The 23,937-nt window shown below is 32.7% G+C and overlaps 1 protein-coding gene across 1 annotated transcript in view; it reads right to left on the bottom strand.

Annotated features, from left to right (window-relative positions):
• Positions 1-6,523: 6,523 nt before the first annotated feature.
• Positions 6,524-23,937, bottom strand: part of LOC124355037 (CCR4-NOT transcription complex subunit 10-B) — a 34,252-nt gene continuing 16,838 nt past the window's right edge. The window contains exons 6-13 of the mRNA XM_046805944.1: positions 23,453-23,565; positions 21,014-21,165; positions 19,730-19,932; positions 19,313-19,434; positions 14,475-14,753; positions 12,882-13,116; positions 11,564-11,642; positions 6,524-9,063 (exon numbers count right to left, since the gene is read on the bottom strand). Of these exons, the coding sequence (XP_046661900.1) occupies positions 9,005-9,063; positions 11,564-11,642; positions 12,882-13,116; positions 14,475-14,753; positions 19,313-19,434; positions 19,730-19,932; positions 21,014-21,165; positions 23,453-23,565 (1,242 nt within the window). The 3' untranslated portion in view covers positions 6,524-9,004. The remainder of the gene's footprint in view (positions 9,064-11,563; positions 11,643-12,881; positions 13,117-14,474; positions 14,754-19,312; positions 19,435-19,729; positions 19,933-21,013; positions 21,166-23,452; positions 23,566-23,937) is intronic.

Raw genomic sequence — 23,937 nt, forward strand, 5'->3', positions numbered from 1 at the left:
TGTAAAAATATTTCTAACACTACTATTAAAACTCATAAGATAGAAAAAAACTTCAAATACAAAAAAGGTTTGTCTTTAATAGGATATTTTTAATGGTGTACTTTGCAACATAGGTTGCTATTTTAAAATTTCGACTTCACGGTTTATAATTTATATATTAATTTTTCATATTTTTTTTATTTGAAAAGGAAGTAAAAAGTTACACCACTCCCAATTTCCTGACAGGGTATATAATAAACACCATACAAAATAATTGGTGTGTGTAGTTTTAGAGGGGAGCTGGCTGCAGCATTTACTGTTAAAACCTAAATTAAAGACATTTTGTCATATCCTGTACATACAAATAAATATAATACTGAGTTTTTGGTGCCAAAATGATCATACAAGGGCACTCAGACCCTTAAAATGAGGTATCATGTGATCTATGTTCCCATTAGAACATTTTCCAAAAATGACTCCTACCTCCCTAAAAATGCCCTTTAGTTTGAAATTAATTTTACGGAATTCTTTGGAGTCAAAAATGGGGGTATCTGTTGAAACAAATTATGAAGCTCAGTTTGTTTGGCTGCAACAGATACTGCAGTATATTGGTCTGAGACACTCTGTATACTGAGTTAGATTAGTTCTTAATATCTAACGAGTTATTGTTCTCCTCATAAAAATGTGTACTGGTAACACATTCTTACAGCTATTTTGAGATTTCATAGAAATCCCTTATGACATCCTATAACAGGCCGCCAGTTCAAAGGGACATAAAGATCAAATTACTTTTATGCATGTTTATTTTAATCTTTTTTATTGATTTAACACAAGAAATTGAAATAAAAATTGGTTTAACATATAATACAGTAATAACATTTTAAAATCTATTGGCTAATTTCAAAAATGTGTTTGAAAAAGTTAATTAATTTACTTTATTACCTTTTGACAAAAAATGGAAACTATTGTGAATGTTTACTGTTAATTTTATTTTTGTAGACTATTTGAAATTCCAGCTAACATTGCAAAGTAGCTAGCTACCTTCAAATTATTAATTATTCAATAATTTTTTTTCATTCACATAACAAATGGGCTTAAAAATTCAATTTTAGAGACCAGCCAATGATTTTAAAGAAATTATCAACTAATTGCATAAACCAAGTTACATCTAATTCCAGCCTAAAATATAAAAGGTTTGATTTGCTTACATGTAAAACTGAAGATTATAATTAAATAATAAACCCATTGGCATAGCATTATGCAAGAGCTCAGTGACTATATCAGGTAGCCCATTCATACCACCTAGCCGATCCACAACGATGACAGACATCACGTTTTTAAATATTTATCATAACAAATTTTTAACAACTGAATTCAAACATGGCTCTACATCTTGACAATAATTGTTTTGATATAAGTTGTAAAGCCTATTTGTAAATTGTATGTATATTGAAACCCATTTCATTATATCTTGTGTTAGTAGGCCCTAGTTGTTTTGTAACTTTAAAGTATCACACGTGTTGTAATTTTTGGCACAAGATGAATTTGAATGAAACAAAAAATTTTTCCTTGCAGGGAATTAAATTTCCTATCGAGATGAGGTAAAATTTGCAACTGTAAATTGTAATATTGGAACTGTAAAAAAATTAAAAAAAGATTGCTCTCAACAAATTTAAATATAAATGTTTTGCTTTATACAGGAAACGTTTTTATTTTAGATTTCATGTGCTTTTAGCCTTTTTTTAGTGATTCTGAAAAGTACATAAATGATCAGATACGATTAGGCATAAAACAATTACACATAAAACTCTGCACTTTTGTTTAATATAATTATAACATGAAGTTAGCTCTATTATAAGTAAGTACGCCAATATGTTAAAATCTCTAAGAAAATATTATTTCTGGAATTTAAACAGTTTTTACACTTATTAATATTATATAACTTGTAACTGGAATTAGATACTAAACAGCATGGATTCTAATAGACAATGGTTTTGAAACAAATAAAAATTAACCTACAAATAATAAACTATCCTCATTACATCTAATAAAACTGGTCATTACTACTATATTCATTGAAAGTTAAAAGATATTTGAAACAAAATTGTTGCATTCTGCCGATATTAAATTATTTGCAAAATAAAAATTATTGAATATCAATATAATAAATTCTATCTATTGTTCCAAATTTTAACTGAAAGATTTAATGCACTTAAATTTTTGTATCTAACCAAGAAGTTGGCAACATATCAAGTTCAAATTTAACAGCACGACTTCTTATGTAGGTTTATACAATATTTTCACCCATCTTTATGAGCGCTATAGCTTGCATTATAAATCTTAAATGTAAAAATATATGCAAAAAGATGTAAATATTAAAAATGCAAACAAAATGTTGTTTCCTCTGATTGTTAAACTTTTTAACAGTGAACACTAATCAAAATATACAGTATTAATAATTCATTGTCTGTGAACATTCAATGAAAGAGATCTTTAGGCCATAAATATTTAAATTAAAATTGGAGATACAAAAAAAATACTAAAACCAAATAATCACATCATCACAAAATGTGGAAGTAAACATAAAATTTATAAGAAAGAGGATTGACGCAAATAACAATACAGCAGTCCTCACGTTTTTCTTCCAACTTAATATCAACACCATGTTACTAAATTAAGATTAAATTACAGAGTTGATTACTTTACAAATATACAAATTTATCGAAAATGCTGATTTATTTAACCCTTGTTGTGGCAAGCATCGCTTACACGATACAATATCATTGTATTAACATTAGTCATGGACAATAGAATATGCCTGTAGTTCAGGCGTCAACTAAGTTATTTTTGCAATACGCAAAATGCACGATGACTCAATCAGTTGTTTACTAAATTGCATTTATTTACAGTTTGCCGTTTTAGTGCAAAACAGTTAGTTATTGAGTTTCCCTAATTCCTGATGCTTGGTACTTTTATGTGTGGTAAACATATACTTTATTTGCCAATACATATAATTATTGATCTAGGCTACTAATTTGTAGTGAAAGTATTTATTCTGTTAGTTTTGACTGTTTATAAACAATTATTATTATCATGTATATCAAATAAGTAATATTATATTTTATAAACATTAGATGAATTAGGATTGATTCTTTTCTTATAATAATAGTTATTGGTAGGTGTAGTGCATAAATATAAAAACCTAGATTTGTTGGTTACTTTTAAATTTTCAGTCATAGCCTTTGTTTACGTTAATATATTGTAATAAAAATATATATTTACAAAGTACTTAATACTTAGCAACTCTTAGCTATCTTAGACTTTCAAATTCTTTGAAGAAAAGTATTTGTACACCATACCCCCATCAATATTTTGTAAATACATTTTTCAAAAATCTTACATATCACATTAATTTTTTTATAACTACATATATAAAACATTTTGATTTATTATTTTTATGGTGTGTGACAATTAAAAACAGAGTGGCATTTATTAGTGAAATGACTGCCACTACTAGGATTAAATACATCAAATTGATATTAAATTACTCAGAAAACATTGAAATTAACATATTGTATTTACAAACTATATACACAAATAACTATTTTACAACACTACTTGGGTTTCCTACGTACAACAATTTTTTTGTTTAACCCTCCAAGTGATAGCGGCTCAGACCGAGCCGTTAGGGACCCCGCCTGAATCGATAACGGCTCGGTCCGAGCCGTTCGTGAAAAACGACGTAAAATTATAACTAGTATCGGAATCCAGCTATATTTTTATACTAAACAGTTTAGAAAGAGTTCCTTTACTTGATACTCTATGTCGTATATTTTCAAGTACATATAAATAATAGTATTACGTCATTCACCATCAGCTGATTCACGGCGTCTCTCATTCGCTGTGTCTGAGACACTACGTCGTTCGGCAGCAGTGTTTTTATTGTTGTCGGTTATGTCGTTTGATGGTTTATATTAGTGGGTTTAGTTGTTTTATTTAGTTTGTATGTTGGTTATTGTTCGTAAATATGATGAACTAAGCCGTTCAAGTCAAATACGAGCTTGTCTACTTGATATTTCAAGTGATGAATCTGACGTAGACAATGGACGTAAACAGTGATGTAGGCACGGATTTGGAAGATTTGCCAGCTTCTGATTTATCTCCATCATTGCTAGATCATTCTTCAGGTAGTGGGGAACAGTACGATCCTAATTTGGATCAAAATCAGTATAGTGACTCAGACAATAATATTCAAGTAAATAAACAACCTACTTCGAGTATTGGTAGGCCTCAGACTAACTTGGCTCAAACCTCAGCACACAATTTATCTGATGTCTCTGACAATGAAAGTGATTACAGTGATCAATCTGCACAACAAAACCCTCAACCTGCATATGGGTTTATGGTTTTTTTTCCCCCAGAACCTGAAATTAATTTAGGAAACCAATTTCGCGTCAGAATGACAGGGGTAAAAAATTTGCCTGAAAAAAATAGCACCCCATTGAAATATTTTTATTTGTTTTTTTCTGAATTCATATGGTCTATGATGACAAGGGAGACAAACTTGTATGCACAAGACAAAAATTACGAATAAGAGAAACTCTGGTACAAATTTCTCGGTTCAGTAGGCTGACAAAATGGGTTGAGGTCACCAAAACAGAAATGAAAACGATACATTGCCATCATAATAAATATGGGCCTAAGCTATAAGAATAATTACAAACATTACTGGTCGACTCGGAAATCTCAAAAAAGTCCTTTTTATTCAGAAACAATGGGTATAAACAGATTTGAGGCAAATAAGATCAAATTTTCACCTTAGTTCACTGAAACGAATTCCTAAGGGTCAGCCTGGACACGATCCTTGGTATAAAATAAGGCATTTTTATGACCAATTGAATGCTTGTTTCAAAATGTATTTCGTACCTGGGCAAAACATTTCCATAGACGAATCTATGGTTGGAATGAAGAACAGGTGTTCTTTTTATTCAGTATATGCCGAATAAGCGGCATGCTCGCTTCGGAATTAAAAAGTTTGAATTATGTGACAGCGAAACGAGCTATGTTCTTCATTCAGAGATGTATAGTGGGAAAAGGTGTTTTTAGAGGATAATCAAGTCCAAGCTCCATTCACTCAGAAAGTGGTGATGCATCTTTTGACAGTGTGTAACCTACTAAATAAAGGATACCATTTTGTACACTGATAATTTTTATACGAAGGTGCCACTTTGCAGAACAACTAATTCAAAACCAAACTTATATGACTGGGACTATAAATAAAAACTCCAAAGGTTTATCAAAAAAATCTTGTCACACAAAAATTGGAACCTCTACAATCTGTTTATTACAGAAAGGACAAGATTCTGCTTGTAGGCTATAAGCAGAAGAAGACACGTAAACCAGTATACCTTTTATCAACAGCATTTCCTGCCAACGATAAAATTATCAGAAGCACGAAAAGTGGGATTGAGGCTCTAAAGCCAGAACTAATAAATGAGTACAATTTGTCTATGGGTGGTGTTGATGTCAAGGACAAATCAATTTATCACACAACATCAACACGCCCAACAAAGAAATACTGGAAAAAAACTTTTTGAAAATTTTCTAGATATGGCTTTGCTCAATGCCTACATATTATACAAAAATAATACTGATGTACCCCAAAGCAGACATGATTTCATGGTAGACATTGTAGAATCACTTGTTGATGATGAACCTGAACCTGAGCCTGTACCAGGCCCAGCAGGCACTGAACATACTTTGGCACGACACCCTGGAGGAAAGTTTACGTCTTTGTGTAGTATGCCTAGAGAAAGGTAAACATTCTAAAAAGTAGATTTTGGTGTTCAGGCTGCAATGCAGGTATCCATCCAGACTGTTATAAATTGTTGAAGCATTTCTGGAGAGCTAAGGGTCACAGGAAGAGAAAAGCACCTGATGCAGGGGAATCAGATTCCGAAATAGGGGATGTTTATATGTGACATTATAAGTAAATATGTATATATAATTACAATTTTCTATAAAAGGTATTGTGTTTAGTTATTTAAAAGTGTTTTATATATGTAAATAAGGTGCTACAAGCCTATATAAAACATTATATGGAAATTGTTGAAGAAAAGTACATTTTTTTGCAGTTTTTGATTTTTTATGCTAGTGAGAAACATATTAAAAATCAATTTTCATGTAAATATAAACTACAAGTATTATACATCTTTGTGTTCAGAATTAAATTGTGAATCTTTTGTATATAATGAATTTCAAATGTGTTACCATGGAAGTTATGAAAAATAGCCTCAAAAAACAAAATTTTGTTTGAAAATCTTTTTTCAAGATCATCAGTACAACATCAAATTAAAAAAAAAAAAAAATGGTAAGTTTTTCTTTTTTTCATTATCATTTAGTAAATATTATAGTGAACATTTTGATATATAATATGTTATATTTCAGGTATATAGTATATGTTTTATGAATTAAAACAAAAAACACTGCACGTCATCATAAAAAGGCCTATCACTGTAGAGTAATATGAGTATCACTTGGAGGGTTAAAAAAGTTAGGTGAGTGAGAACCAAACAATTTGTTTTAGCTAGCAACTTGTTACAATAATTGCAACAATGAAACAACTGTTGTGTTCATAATACTTTTGGACTATATTATTTAAGAAAGCTTAGTAAGTCCTTAAACATAACACATTTTTAATTAGTGCTAAAAAAACAATTTAATTGGATCACCACAAAGACTATTTAAAATTATTTAAATACTGGGAAAAAATATATTTATCTTATATTGAAAATGAGAATATTAAGAAATACAGCCTCACTGAAGCAAAAAGTATTGGGAGCAGTTACAACAGTGCCCATGACTTAATATGGTATAGAATTGCTATTATTCAAAGTCTGCAAGGAAGCAAGCTCTGGAACTGAAAACTTTTATTAACTTTTGCACAGGATTTGCATCAAGATCTATACTTCATCCCTGTAGGGTTCAAGTTGTCCATCTGCTGTTCAAAGGTATCATGCCAGGAGAGTTGATTTTTTGTAATGAAATGCTGGAGATAAGGGATCAAAGCTCAACACTTTTGAAATATTATTTTCACTTTTCCAGCCCTGTCAATAAACACAAGATGCTCTACTGATGACAACACTGTGAAATTAATCTGAAACCCTTGTAGAGTTCACAGGTAACTCGTGAGTTGAGTTTTTATTGAAAATTTTTAAAAGGGCTCTGATAGCAGTACTTTTTGTAACCCAGCTTCACATGTGGAGACCATGAACTCTTTAGATTCTGTAGACAAATGAGTTAGGAATTGGTGGTACTACCACCAAGGTAAGGTGCACCACCATCACAACAAAAGTATGGAGAAATATTTTTAAGGGTAGCTTGATCTAAATCGCAGCTGAATTTGATGGTTCAGTGAGACTATATGAAGTGATTAAAACTCTAACAAACATGTCCATTCATTTGACTAAACTCAGACATCACATCATCATCAAACTTTGGTAACATCTGAAGTCATTTCAGTGAGATATTAACAATTTTATGTGACGAAAAATTCAAGTTTAAGAGTTAATATTCCTTGAAGGATGTTATTAAAAATATGAATTTAATGACAGAACTCTTTAATTGTTTTACATTAATATTTAGCTTTAAAATAGTTTTATTAATTTGAGACTAAAAATTGTTGTCCTGAGTGCCCCACTCAAAAATCTGATAATTTTTTAAACTAATACAGTATATGCTTTTTTTTAGATTTTATTTCGTGATCCATGTTTGATTTCCTACATTTTATAATATTTTTTATATTATTTTAGTAAAAAATATGAATCCAATACAACTAACATATTTAAATATTTGTTAATTTTTTTTAGATAGTTGTATGTTACATCTATGTTAGTTAAAGCAACGTCACCTTGTAAATTAAAGTATATTAAATTATTCATTACCAAAATTAATACACAATGAGTTTAAAAGGTACAAATAGTTAAAGTAAAATTAGTTCAAATAAGATGAAATACGTATTTGTAAACATATTGCAAACATTACCTTTGAGACACCTAGAGTAAATAAAACATTAATAGAGTAACTGATAGAAAAATCAATATGACTGCACCTGACTTCTGTGATTCAATTTAAATAATTGAGATTTCTATCTGAAAGACAAACAGCAATTCTAATGTTAATTGTTTATCAAATGTCAACAGTAACTGAAACAAAGTGAATGGCAATTAATTGTAGGAAATTCTTTAAAGTGTATATATTAACTCTGCCTTGAAATTTGGTAATTTATTGTTGAGGTACTTTAAGTTAGTTCATCTGTAAATAAACGTTTTTGGCAGTTAATTTATATAGATTAAACTATTATATTATTTTAGGGAATTATTAATAATATTCATTTTCTCTTCTTTGCATTTATGTTACCATTCTTGTGAATTCTGCTATAGTAAAAATAATTTTTTAAATGTAAAAGACTAATTTTAAATTAAAATGTTTATAAATATATAAATCTAGAACTTTATCATTTAAAATTAATTAAATAGTATTTTACGTTTATAAACAAGGTTTTGACTTGAAATATGTCAATATTAAATCAAATGTTATTTTTATAGTACATGTGTGATTAATTGTCTAGTAAAAAAACTTTCTTCACTATAACTAATTAAATAAAAGCATTACAAAACACTAAAAATAGCAACATTTTTGAATACACCTATTTAAAAGCAGCCAGCACTTTAGCATAGTACAACAAAACAAAGTTACTTAAACACCCAGCACTCAAGGCCCAACAGAACATCTAAAATATATTTAAATAATACATATAACACAATGATGAATCAAGAATGATCAGGTTTTTAACTAAAACTAAATGAAGAAATAACTGTATCTAGACAATTTCTTTGAATCAACTTAAATTGAATTTGATGAATCTCTTTCTAGACTCCCATAAAAGAATTGTTCAGCTTAGAGATAAAGGTTTGTGCTGATAAGTCTTGAAAATATCACAGATGTGGGACGAGCTAGTATAAATTCATCGCTGAAGTTGTGGACAATTCTGTTTGATAATGTTCCTTGCGATGTCTGTATGACCTGTAACAGGAAAATGTCACAGACCTGGAACACATGTTTGTACAGATTCATAGCTACAACTGTGGTCAATTAATTGTGCTTGACAATATTCCTTGCAATGTCTGTATGACCTGTAACGGTAAAATATCACAGACAAGGGACACATGTTTGTACAGATTCATAGCTACAACTGCGGTCAATTCTGCTTGACAATATTCCTTCCAATGTCTATATGACCTATAATAGGAAAATATCAAAGACATGTATATTTTGTATATGATAAAAATTTGACAATTTCAATTGATGAATTTTGTTGTAATGATTACAGAAGCTTTAGCTAGTTCTATGACTAATTTTAAAATCTGACGTAAAATATCCTAATCATTTGTAAAAAAGCATTAGTCAGTAAAAGGTAATGAATTTTTCACATTTTACAAATTAAATGTTATAATTCTTTATTTTATCTAAAAAAACTAAAATAACTAGTCAAAAATAGCTGTTCAATATTTCAGAATATTAAATTATTTGTTACTTTTTTAATCATTTACATTAAAAAATTATTTAACAATTTGTACTTAATTCAATTTTAGTTTTACTACTCATTCATTCTTAACCGAAATACACGTTTATCTGATTTATGCCATCAAAGTTTACAGTTGATTATGTCAACAAATATCGACCTGAGAAACATTGGATGGAAACTATTCAAACACAATTTTAATATCTCTCAACATTATGTTTGCCACAATTAAATCATGAGAAATGCTAGTATTGTTTAAGATAACACTTACCCAGAAGCAGTTCTATGTACAAGGCCAGGGCTATGACATGTATAGGGACATCACATGTATTGTTTAAGATAACACTTACCCAGAAGCAGTTCTATGTACAGGGCCAGGGCTATGACATGTATAGGGACATCACATGTATTGTTTAAGATAACACTTACCCAGAAGCAGTTCTATGTACAAGGCCAGGGCTATGACATGTATAGGGACATCACATGTATTGTTTAAGATAACACTTACCCAGAAGCAGTTCTATGTACAGGGCCAGGGCTATGACATGTATAGGGACATCACATGTATTGTTTAAGATAACACTTACCCAGAAGCAGTTCTATGTACAGGGCCAGGGCTATGACATGTATAGGGACATCACATGTATTGTTTAAGATAACACTTACCCAGAAGCAGTTATATGTACAGGGCTAGGGCTATGACATGTATAGGGACATCACATGTATTGTTTACGATAACACTTACCCAGAAGCAGTTCTATGTACAGGGCCAGGGCTATGACATGTATAGGGACATCACATGTATTGTTTAAGATAACACTTACCCAGAAGCATTTCTATGTACAGGGCCAGGGCTATGACATGTATAGGGACATCACATGTATTGTTTACGATAACACTTACCCAGAAGCAGTTCTATGTACAGGGCCAGGGCTATGACATGTATAGGGACATCACATGTATTGTTTAAGATAACACTTACCCAGAAGCAGTTCTATGTACAGGGCCAGGGCTATGACATGTATAGGGACATCACATGTATTGTTTAAGATAACACTTACCCAGAAGCAGTTCTATGTACAGGGCCAGGGCTATGACATGTATAGGGACATCACATGTATTGTTTAAGATAACACTTACCCAGAAGCAGTTCTATGTACAGGGCCAGGGCTATGACATGTATAGGGACATCACATGTATTGTTTAAGATAACACTTACCCAGAAGCAGTTCTATGTACAAGGCCAGGGCTATGACATGTATAGGGACATCACATGTATTGTTTTAAGATAACACTTACCCAGAAGCAGTTCTATGTACAGGGCCAGGGCTATGACATGTATAGGGACATCACATGTATTGTTTAAGATAACACTTACCCAGAAGCAGTTCTATGTACAGGGCCAGGGCTATGACATGTATAGGGACATCACATGTATTGTTTAAGATAACACTTACCCAGAAGCAGTTCTATGTACAGGGCCAGGGATATGACATGTATAGGGACATCACATGTATTGTTTAAGATAACACTTACCCAGAAGCAGTTCTATGTACAAGGCCAGGTCTATGACATGTATAGGGACATCACATGTATTGTTTAAGATAACACTTACCCAGAAGCAGTTCTATGTACAGGGCCAGGCTATGACATGTATAGGGACATCACATGTATTGTTTAAGATAACACTTACATAGAAGCAGTTCTATGTAGGCTATGACATGTATAGGGACATCACATGTATTGTTTAAGATAACACTTACCCAGAAGCAGTTTCTATGTACAAGGCCAGGTCTATGACATGTATAGGGACATCACATGTATTGTTTAAGATAACACTTACCCAGAAGCAGTTCTATGTACAGGGCCAGGGCTATGACATGTATAGGGACATCACATGTATTGTTTAAGATAACACTTACCCAGAAGCAGTTCTATGTACAAGGCCAGGGCTATGACATGTATAGGGACATCACATGTATTGTTTAAGATAACACTTACCCAGAAGCAGTTCTATGTACAGGGCCAGGGCTATGACATGTATTGGGACATCACATGTTGGGCTTTTTGATTTCCACACCTGAAATGTAACATTGATTATAAATATTAGCAGAATTGGTTATTATTTAATTATCTATAACAGATTAAGGATTTTATCTATTTATATAAAAATAAAATACATTATTTAAGAGAATATCAACCACCTATAACACTTTTACTACTTTTTATTTGTTCTATGTATATTTCAAATTCAGAGAACTAACCTATTAACCACTTTTGGAGGCTACACTACTAATACGTTATTTAATTTAGAAATTATTCTGGAACCAATACAATTTTTCCTGTCATACATATTTTTTAATACAAAGATAATTCCAAAGTAACATAAGATTCTCGACAACAGCTAAGCTAAGAAGAAGAAGCTGTTATTCCACCGTCTACTAGTGGATAGGAAAGAGATGTCTTCTATGCCTGGGCTTGCCAAGACTTTGGCACTGAGGAAGCCCCATCCACTTTAACCGTTAGTAGAATTTAAACCTACTGAAAGATTTTCCCCTCACCCTAGTACGAAATATTTGCTGCTAGTATCAGGTTCGTTTTCCCACATGAAAGTAAGACCATAAGTTTAGGCTCTAATGAACATTTACAAAAAAAGCATAAATTAATGGAGTATTCTTTTGGAATGGAGTTTTGTTTATGGAGGAGTCCAACAAATAAACAAGGGGCTGTACAATTTGCAATGACAGAAAGACACATGGTGGGATGAGAGAGAGTGCTCAATTTACTGCAATATATGCACATAGGTAACTAATGTAACTGATCTGAAAAGTACCACAACCAAACAAACTTCAGATAACCTGGCAAGTTAGTTAAAATGTGTCCCTAATTGTATTCTAGAATTTGTTACCTCTTCTATGTAAGTTTGGTCTATTTAAGAATGTACAATAATAATGTTTTTTTATTTAGACATCCTATTTTTACAAATTAATATTTATAAACATAAACATGACATTTTTAAAGGATGTAAATGTTCTTAAGCATTATTTACTTTGCTTTGTAAAGATAAAAAATAAACAATGTTACAGAAAAGATTTGTATTCTGTAAAAAAGCTGTAAAATAGCAAAAAATAAGTATGACCTGTGTACAGTTGAAACAATTTTTGGTGAGCCCTCAAAGAGTTCAATTCATACAATTTTTGCAATAGGCTGCTGTTAGTTGGGTTAAATATGAAAGCCTTTTGGTTAGCTCTTAAAGAAATTAAATATTTACATTACATAGCTAAAACAGTATATAATGATCAATATAAATTTAACCGACCTGTTTGAGCATATCACCAGCCTTATCGAGTTCACCACGCAGTGCCAGTGCCACAGCCAGGTTATACTGCAGGACTGCTCGGGCTGTATTAGTCGATTGGGGGAACCAGGGACGCAGCGGGCGAATGCAAGGGTCAACAATGTCTGCTACTGACTCTGGACTCAACATTTCCACAGCTTGCCCCACACGATCCAGCAGCACGTAAGCCTCACCTGCATACAGTCGCCCCAGTAACCTGCAACAACCACAACCACTGAATTACCTTTAAACAAAATATATTAATCCACCAGTTCTGTATTTTGTATGAACAAAATATATAAGACAAAATTAAAATTCACTTGTACCCACAAATTTGAAGTAATGGTAATGTTTTACAGTTATTTTAAGTATTTTTTTTAATTAACAAAAATTACCCATCTTCAGTAGTCTATAAACTTATTGCAGAAATAGTGTTAGAAAAATTCCAAAACTTTTTGAAATATATTAAATCTTGATTGTTTACCACTTTTTGGTTGCACATATCATTCAGAAAGCCTCAAATAACTATAAAACTTAATAAGAAATATTTTTGATCAAATATAAGGTATTCATTCCACTATTATTTATTGAGATTTTATTTTCTCATATTTTTACTGCTTCAGAAATTGATACTTTGGTGCAGACCAAATCAACATCAAAATTACAAGTAAATATTTTAAAAAACATTTTAAAGTTCTTATGATTTTAATTACATGTAAGTGAGTCTCATGTATGATTCAGTCTTTCCCAAAATATCACAGAACTTTAGAATAACTTAGAGAAATACTTCTTCACTTATTCATCCTATTGATGTATACTACACTATTCTACAGTACACTCTATCTTAACTGTCCACACTATGTCAAGAATAATAACTATTTCATATAAATTGGTTTTCTGCTTTTCTATCATCCTGTGGCTGCAATTATAAATACAGATACACCAGTGCAATAAAATCTGTTATATCCGCTCTAAATGTACCACAGGATAACGTAAAAATTGGAAATGAAACTCTAATATGAAGGAAATAATTTATTTACAGCTAATGTGTTACAAATACTGCAGGCCTTATCTGACTGTAAAAACGTTGAATACTGTGCTGAAACTGTTTCATGTGAAATTTTATTAATTCATGATACAGCAAACATTTATTCTATTTTAAACTTAAAAACAACACTATTGTAACTGGATATTTTAGTTACATGTTTGTGTAGTAGGTTACATATATAAAATTAAATACATTTTTATTTTATTACAAAAAATTACAAATTCAGTACTGTACAATATTTACAATTAGGATCATGTATTATTGAAAACGTAAAAAGAATACAGCATTAAGATCACAGGTTCGCAAAGGTTGTTAGAAAAGGAAACAAAGCTCACCCATCCGTGTCCTCCTTTTAGCCTTCTTTTTGAGAAAGTAATTGAGCTTTCCTATGTAGCATTTCTTATTCAAAATGCTTAAATGTACAAAACGTTTTATTGTTTGTATCTAAACTGGACATCAGAGGTGCCGGATAAGACTGTTTATACTATATAACCAATATTTGTCTGAAAAGTATTAGTTGTACTTACTTGTGCACTCCAGAGAGGTTGGTTTGTACCAGCAGAGCTTTGGCATGTTCCAATGCGATGACCGGGTCGCCGAGACACAGCGCGACGTAGGCACTCGCAGCTAGCACACAGGCACGCAGGTAGGGCACCTGGCGCGGGTCCACTGGGGGAGAGGGAGGAGCCATGACGGGTGGACCTCCCTCACCTCCTGTGGTCGGGAGCAGAAGCAAAGCATTCCTCAAGCACAGTGAGCTGAACTCCAGGCTGACCATTGGGATGGCATACGACTGCGCCTCACAACTGCCATTCCCCCAACATTACAGTTTTATAAGTTATTTGTTAATAGCCTTGCAAAATCAGAATGACTTTGTAAGAATTTAAATTACTTAAATTCAGAACTTGAACTGTTTGCTACATGCAGGAAGTGTAATAGTTTTTATTGTAATGATGATGTGCTACTATTAGTTTTATTCTATAATATGGGAGCACAGTATTTAGCATGAGTAATAAGTTATGTTGAATATAAAAGCCGTGCTGCTAAAAGGCACAGTGACGAAAGGTAAAAGAACATTTACTCAACATATGTTTAAGAGCATTCTTCGTAATGGAGATGTTGTTTTAGAAGATTGCTTAATATATGCACAGAGTCAACTGGAAAATTATTTAACATTCAATGCTTTTTATTTCAACCAGATAATGAAAAACACATTGTTCTAGCAGTTTTAATGGGAGCACAGATACGAATTACTCAACAAACACCATGACCATTCTCATGCTCATAGGCGCAATATTCTTATGACATCACTAGACAAAAATAATGCAGGCTGATAAAATTATCCTTACACAGTATTAAGAAAAGGTAAACTACAGACAAAGTATACTCTCAAAAATAATTTCTGTTGCAGTATTTTTAGCAGTTAGGGGTTTACCATTCCAAGGAGACAATGGTGACTTTGGATCAGCTTCAAATGGTTTGTATCCTGTATGCCTTGAGTTAATTAGTGAATATATTGGAAAATATGATAACAAAGGTCCAGTGCACACATCATATCTGTCTTCTGAAATATTTACTTGAAACTGTATGTTTAAAACTGTTGTCAATGAAATAAAATAGTAGGTACTATTCTCTTATAGTACAGTCTTGAAAGTTAACAAGTTAAATCGATTATTGTCCAAATTTACTCTTTCACATAGTGCCATGGTGATCATAAAATTCTAAAGTTTTGTTGTCCTCTCTGGAATCTGATTGAATTATTTGGTAGTCGATACATCAATGTTTTTCAACTAGTTGTTTTCAACTTGCTTACAAGTCTACAGACTGCCTGCATGATTGCCTACAGACTTGAGCCACAAAACCTTGATACCAAGTTTCAGAATTTCAAGATCACTTTTTCTTTTAGTTGTTTGGGATGACATTTTGGAAAGAGTAGATAAGTGTAAAACAATTTGAAACTTTAGAAGGATTACTCAAAGCGAAAAGGGACAAATTTGACATTTATGAGCAGCCTGCTTTGAAAATAGGTGATGTGATGTTCCTAGCTACTGAAGAGTAAGAAAACGAAAAATACTTACAGACGAAACAAGGAGGGCAGAACAGGCACAGATGACAAAACAAATAAAAGCAGAATGTATTTTTTAAGATAATGGGATCACTTCTAGTAGACATGGTATATAATAGAAGGAAAAAAGATTATAAAGTCATAACTTCTAGATTTAATATGTTACCTTGTAGATTTAAAGTGTTAACTCTTCTACAAACTTGTTCAACCGAATCATCAGAAGTGAAGAACAATACAGTGAGCCACCCATAAAGGCCTGACAAGCTGAACGGAAAAACAGTGAGGGCTATTAGCAGTGGCCTAGAGAGCTAAAGGACAGGTTATGATCATAAACCTCTGACCTGACAGAGAATACTTTTGGCCACAGTAATACATGTTTGAGTATGAGTGCAATGGGTTTATCTGTCAAATTAAATTTGTTCTCATTAACCCTAGAAAGCTAAGGTTCGTAAAAAACACGTTACAGCTAAACATTCGTCAGGGAGACTACCATTAATAAAAACATTTTTATTTTACATAAAAAGGGTTTTAATGAGAAAAAAATTAATATTAAAGCTTACTTACATTAAATATAATAGTTTTTTTTTCAATTGAAAACTTAACAAGTGCAGTCCACACACCACTTCCCTTGGTGTTCGCCACACATTGCCTTTGAGCAGCGGCCGGCAGAAATGGGAGGTCATTCGTCGTTTTTTTGAAGGACAAAATGCACAAATCTTTCTTCCCTGGACAAGTTGAGGATCTATTTGGGCAGCAGGAATATCAACTTCCAGGATGCTGGCGATAGATTCGCGTAGACGCTTTGGCAAAGTTGTGATGCGATTTCGATGTTGAAGCCAAGGCTTGACGAGTTCACTGTGCAATTCTTTTGCAAAATCACGTCTTGAAACTGGCTTTGAGCCCTGAGCAACCATGTTATGTGCGTAAATTGTGTAGCAATTGACTAACATTATGTTAATCATGCCATAAAAAACGCACAATGGCCATCTTCTAGTTTTTCGGCTGCACGACATGTTATTGCACATCTGGTCAAGACTGTCAACGGCGCCTTTGGTTGCATTGTAACATTCGATAATCTATGGCTTCTTGCTCCTTGGGTTGATGGATGGTTGCTCATGAGTAGTTGAGAGCAACAACACGACTCTCTTACTCTTTGCTTTGTACGACACCATTGTTTTATGTCCATCAAAACAAAACATTGAAGACCCAACCGGTCGATCTCCAGCTTCTTTCATCTCTGAGGTATTTCAGGTTTGTTCCGCGACGTAGAGTCCCAAACTAAAGTCATATTTATTGGTGGATTTAGAAGTTGTGTTGCTAATGAGATCGAAGTGAACCAGTTGTCCATGGTGAGGTTCCTATTTGAAACCGTAGACACATTGTGTCAGCTCCTTTACGAAGAACTCGGCTTGTGGTATATTCCTGGGAGTGGTTCCTTTACCCAAATATGGCATCGCATTTATCATGTATTTAGAACCTGTATCACAAACCATCACAATCTTGATTCCATACTTTGATGGTTTGTTAGGGAATATACATACGAAATTTACAACGACCTCTGAATGCCAACAGCTGTTCATCAATTGTTAAGTATGATCCTGGTTTGTAATTGTCTCTACAAGACGCCACAAACATCTCCCAGACTTCCCTTATTGGAGCGAAGCGATCTTGCCTACGTCTCTCATTCCTTGTTTCATATCCATCAAATCGAAGGGCCTCCACTAAAAAATCAAATCGCGCACAACTCATTGTAGCCAGATAACGGTTACCGCAAAATTCTACATTGAATAGTTTTCATTAGAGGGCATGTGATTATCTTTTTGACTTGCCGTCAAAATCAGGACACCTAAAAAATGCATCAAACTCCTCTCTAGTAATTTCTGAAATTGTACTTGTAAAGTTGGTGTAATTTACTTGTTTTTCTTCTTATTGCAGAGTTAGTGTGACTTATAATACTGTCTTTCATATTATCTGTACAAAATAATGAAAACACATCCAAAGGGTTTGTTTTGTCTCTTGCATTAACAGTTTGGACCTGGCCGAATATGTACTATATTTCTTGCAGATGCTCTGGTATTTGTTGGTCGTGATGGAATGTTACTCCACAAGTGTCCGTTCCTCCCCCGCATACGCTGATTAGGACATATAAAAGTGATGTGGATCACGAGGAACTGGTGGTGGTCCATGAGCTACAGTTGGTGGTGAAGTCAGGACGAGCTACGGCTGCTTGAGGTACAGGCACTAGTGGTGAAGCAAGGAAGAGCCACAGCTGCTCGAGGTCTAGGCACTGGTGGTGAAGCAGGACGAGCTAAAGCTTCCTGAGGAGTCTAGACATTGGTGGTGAAGCCGGACGAGCTAAAGGTGCATTTCCTACCTGAGGAATGTCTGTCGGTGGAGGATGACCATGGCAATAAGCTGCAATAACAGCATTGATAGTTTCATCTATAGTATCCATAATTAATCCCTTGTGTAGCAATTTTAGCTGTAGGTATTTCCAGTAAGTCTTCATTATCACTAGCAGAACTAGTACCTGATGGTGAATAGTCCCGGGTCAGCGTCTGTATCATCACTGTCGTCTATACCGGAGTAATATCGTTGATCAGTGGTTTCTTCTTCTTCAGATATAAAGTCATCAGATAAACTTTCATTCAAACATTGTAGAATACGTTGTTCCTGATCCGTATCCATTTTGAGAGTTCACCAATAACTATATTACATAAATATTTACAACTTTATCACATAACAAAAACACATAGAAACACTAAACATTCGTACATATGACGAGCACGTAAAACACTAAACTATCGTCGGCAAGACAACACAATGCTATTGTAAAAACAACGTACAAGCTAACGTTTCGTCTCCACGACTACGCTATTCGATATATTGCACAAACTATACGAGCGAGGTGGCTGCCAAACTACTCACAGACCCGGCGGAGCGTTGACTGACCTTACGTGGAGGGGGGCGCGCGTTCAAACAATAACTTAGCGCGGCAACACTCGAAAAACTGTATCGCGTCGTCACAGTGACGACGCCTTAGCTTTCTAGGGTTAAAAAGTTATAAAAAGTATTATTGAAAAATAATTATGTTGATTTTCTTTATCATAGGATGTTGATTGACTGAAAATTTGTATGTAATGAAAATTGTACATTGGACTGGAGATATTGAAGCAATGATGGTTCTTACACAACTTGCTGAAGATTTTTACAGTTGCAGTAGATTAAAAGTAATACTCTGTATAGTTGCTAGAAAAAATTCAAAATTATAAATTTGAGTAATTGAAAGAGTTCACTTACCTGTATTTAGAATCTTTCCAGATGTTAGGATTTAAAATGATTTTCCTGTGAACACCTCCTGCAATCACTCCTTGAATAAGATCTTTCCTTCGAGCGCTAAAGTCAAAGCTACCTGCATTGCTCTGAAAATTACAATAATAATTTGCATTAATATTTTAAGAATTAAAATTATTTAAAAAAATAAACAAGAAACAATATATTTACTTAACCCTCCTAGTGCCATCTTCTTTACCTATTGACCAATCAAGAGTATCTTAAGTACAATGAGACATAACCTATCTTGTGTTGTTGCATTCTATCTTCTTTCACCTGGTTTGGTGAACCCATTAATATTGGAGTTTTACAGTACAGTAATGGTATGTTTTTATACAAATATAGCGATGTGATGTTTCAAGTATGAAATGTAAAATCACTCACCTGTTTGTGAGCCATAATGCAACACTCGGCAAGTCGTAGCCATAACCGAGGGTTTGTGTGGTAGACCTGCACCGCCTCAATGAGACAGTCGAAGGCTTGTGTAGGCTTGCCTCCATGCAGCAGAGCTACACCCAGGTTATACATGAGGCTTGGTGCCTTGCTGCCACCCACACAGAACAGTGGTCTCCCTGACAGCATCTCGCCTGCACATACTTCAACTCATTTACATCTATTTTATTAAGTGAAAACCAGTGATTTTCACTATCAACTATTTACTTCAGCATTTATGAATTACTCACACTTTTCAATTTGATATCTTAAAAAATAAAACAGAAATGGTATAAGTTTGATGAATTGTCTATGATAATAGTCGATTTAACATATTTATATGTAGTAACAATGGTAGTTCTTATAAATTAAATTTGTCATTTAAAATTTTGCTTTTGTATGACAATGCCCGAACTCACATGGCAAAACACACGCAAGAAGTCTTAAACATGTTCTTTACTTTCTGAATAGCCTTGTAAAATAATAGTATGTTAAAGAACTTACACATTATATTAAATTTACACATTTCAATTATTGGTTAAATAGTTTTATATATTTTTTTCATATGCACAGCAATGAGTACACAAAACAAATGCTTATGAACAAGGATATAGTACGCCGGCAAGCAAAGCAAAGAAATAAGAGGTTTGATGTTTGTAATTTTACTTTTTTAAGTTATTTTAACATAATTGATCCTATTAAATTTACCCAATCACTATATATTTAAAACTCAACTTAGATATAAGTAAATAGAACAATGATAGTCATCTATATTCAATCTGATGTTTTATATTTGTACTGTAGTCATATATAATTAATTGGAGAATAAAGATTTTTAATAATACAAATTTTTCTCTTAATATTAAATATGTACAATTTTGCATTGTGAATAATGTAATTTAAAGTGTAAATAACTTTTTCAATTTTTTTAGCTACATTTACATTATAATTGTAAAAACTGATCTTTTCAATGAAGGGATAAATCTCTGGATTGAGCTTTTTGTAACATCGAAATCCCACGATTATAAAAATGATTTGAAATTGCAATCCCTGGTAAAAACACATGTCATCTGGAGTAGTTGAAAGGTATTTATTCTTAGAATTGTTTACGTATATAATTACAGTACTCTTGGAAACATATTACCAAGTAGGTTTGTTAAAACTCCTTACATGAAGTGTGCAAGGAAAGGACCACACTATGAATAACTCAGTCTGTAATAACTTGAAACAACTTACCCTGTTCTGGCTTCGGGAAGGCGTTGAGAGCTACTCCGTTCTCCTGAAGAGCCTTCTGCAGATAGAAAGCAGCCAGGTTTGGTTTGGCCATGTAATGGTGCAGGCAACCCATATTGTTATAAAACAGTACAGATGGTGATTCTCCTGATTCTCTGAACCATACAGTAAATAATGTTTTTATACATAAATATGAGGAATTTTGTTTAACGATCAGTAGGTGATGATAAAACAAGTTAAACATGTAATACATTTGCACTTTTATAACTTAAATTTAGAATAATTTTCAACATAGCCACAGAGATGGTTGAAAAATATACAGCTTCCTCTAAATTTTTATTTAAAAATCTGCAGTGTAAAAGAACCTGGTTTTGATGGTGTCTCATATTAATTAATTTTCTTTAAAGATACTTAACCTTAACCAAAGTTTGTTGGTATGGAGTTTGTAGAAAGATTTTAGGAGATAAATAGTTACGTATTTTTATTTAAAAAAATTACATTTTTAATTTTCTAGTGTACTTATCCAGTACACACCTTCAGAACATATATCATTCTATTACAGACATCCTTCTTGACAGTTTTGATGGTGTCCACAATCTTTTACTTTAATGGTACTTTACATCAACCAAACTCTGTTTGCACGGAGTTGATAAAAAGATTTCAGGAAATATGTAATTATGTTTTGTTATTCAAGAAATTACACTTTTATATCTTCTAATGTGTCAATACACGGACTGAAGATGATAAGTCTTTATATTACAGGCTTTGTTCCTTGGCCACCTTCGTCACAAATTTCAGTTTTTGGCTGAACATTAGTATCACTACAGAGGTTAGAAAAGGAGAATTTCTGTTTGTTGGTCTGTCCACATGATATCTAGAAAACCAACTAATCTTTAGTTTGGAAATTGTGCATGAAGATTTTTATTTATATGGTGCATGTCATCCTATGGGATTTGGCTGAATGTTAGCAAATATTTTTATATTGGCCTTATGGGTAACCACGAGAATGCGCAATGAGAAGATCTCAAAATAAATAAATTTATTAAGAAAACTGACTACAATGAAATGGCATTTCACCATATTTAAATAATATATGTACAACACTACTATGTAACACTACATACAAGATATCTCGAAAAAGATTACATCTGTAAACTTTATCGAAGTTTCATGAAACTTCATTTCTACATAGACAAGAATGAGTTCTATAATGGAGCATGTTCATCCACGGGATTTGACTGAGCATCATTGAAGCCTATCACTCGGTACAGTGGCACAATTTCTCTTTTGTCTTCAAGAGAGGGATGTTCAAACAAGCTGTAGACATGGTTGCATGCAACCTCAACGAAACCTCTTAACCAACACATGCTGTGGTGTACTCATACATTCTCTATTTTTAAACACTATCACTTATTAAGTCTTCACCGTATGCAAGGGCCATTCTTAGAAGAGTTACTACAGCATTAGAGTCTTCAGTTTTACACAATCATATATGAAAATTCACAGATGTTTACAAGCAACTAACCAAGCTTAATCACATTTTGATATAAATTAGGACATTAAAAAATTAAAGAAAAATTCTATAATTAAATTTACAGACCTTTATTTAAAGAAAACACTAGGAGATATGTATGTATGATATTCAACAGGTATAATAACAGCTACTTTATCCTTTTTTTTATTGTAGATAAAGCAATCAAATTGACTAATTTTACCCTACTTCAGATGAAGGCCCACAAGAAGAACGATTAATTTCAAGACGTATACAATTAGGATGGTTTTCATTTTAAACGAAAACATAAAAAAGTTGTAATTTTACACCTTAACTAAGCTGCCTATTTTAGTCTTTGGTGCCTTTATAACACTTCCGATTATTTTCCCTTGGGAGGATGGAGAAAAGTATTAAATATTAGCATGCAATTTATAATAAGTACATTTCCACTACAAACCTCACAAACAAGAAAAATAATAAAAGAAATGTGTTATGGTAATTTATAAACATAAAGTAACAAAGATGTCTCAATAACAACAATAATATTGATAATAAAATTATTTTTTAATCAAAAAGCCAAATATTGTTGTAGATAAATAAAGGATGGATGATATATAAAATGTACTGTTTCTTATCTTGCTTTTGTTTATAGTAAATGCTTGAAATATTTCCCTCCTATGAAGGCTAGGTGGTTGTGGTAGACATCTATAACAATTTATGCCACACTAATAAGAAAGTTTACCACTTTGTGTAAGTCACTGTTTGTATCAGGCTTTTATTTGATGAACTCTGCTTTATAAATACCTCCTAAATAAATTAATCAAAAGTACACAGAACATGAACCAGATAATTCAACTGAGCCTCCTGACCTATGTATGTAGTGGAGTTGCCATAACAGGGTGACATGAAAATTGATAATTGATACAATTAAGTTCTGTATTAAAGCTTACTTGAATATGTTGAGGGAGTTGTTCAGAGGTATGGAAGTAAGCACTTTGATTGACTTCTTGTAATTTCCTCTCAGATACTCCAAGTTGCCTTTAAGAAAGACTGGGGCTAGATTCTGTAAATTAAAAAAACACTAAATCAACATTCTGTAACTCTAATTATTTAAAAAATACGTTCAAATCCAAAATTTATTTTTTTAAGTGTTTTATTCATTTTTATGTCCTAACACCACTAGGCCACCTGATGGCCCACAGGAAACATAACTCAAGGCAAGAAACAAAGGAAAGATAGTTCAAACGGCTTAGCTTGTTGTGCCAGACAGAAGAATCATTTTAATAAATCATTAATCTGAATATATATATTATCTGAATATATTTATTTTAATGCATCTCCATGAGTTTGCTGCGTTGAATTGTGGACAAAAGCTGATCGGCAGTCACAAATGACCAAATATTAAAACATTTTATTGTTGTATTTTGTTTATGAA

Source organism: Homalodisca vitripennis, chromosome 2 (genome assembly GCF_021130785.1).
Source record: "Homalodisca vitripennis isolate AUS2020 chromosome 2, UT_GWSS_2.1, whole genome shotgun sequence".
NCBI lineage: Eukaryota > Metazoa > Arthropoda > Insecta > Hemiptera > Cicadellidae > Homalodisca > Homalodisca vitripennis.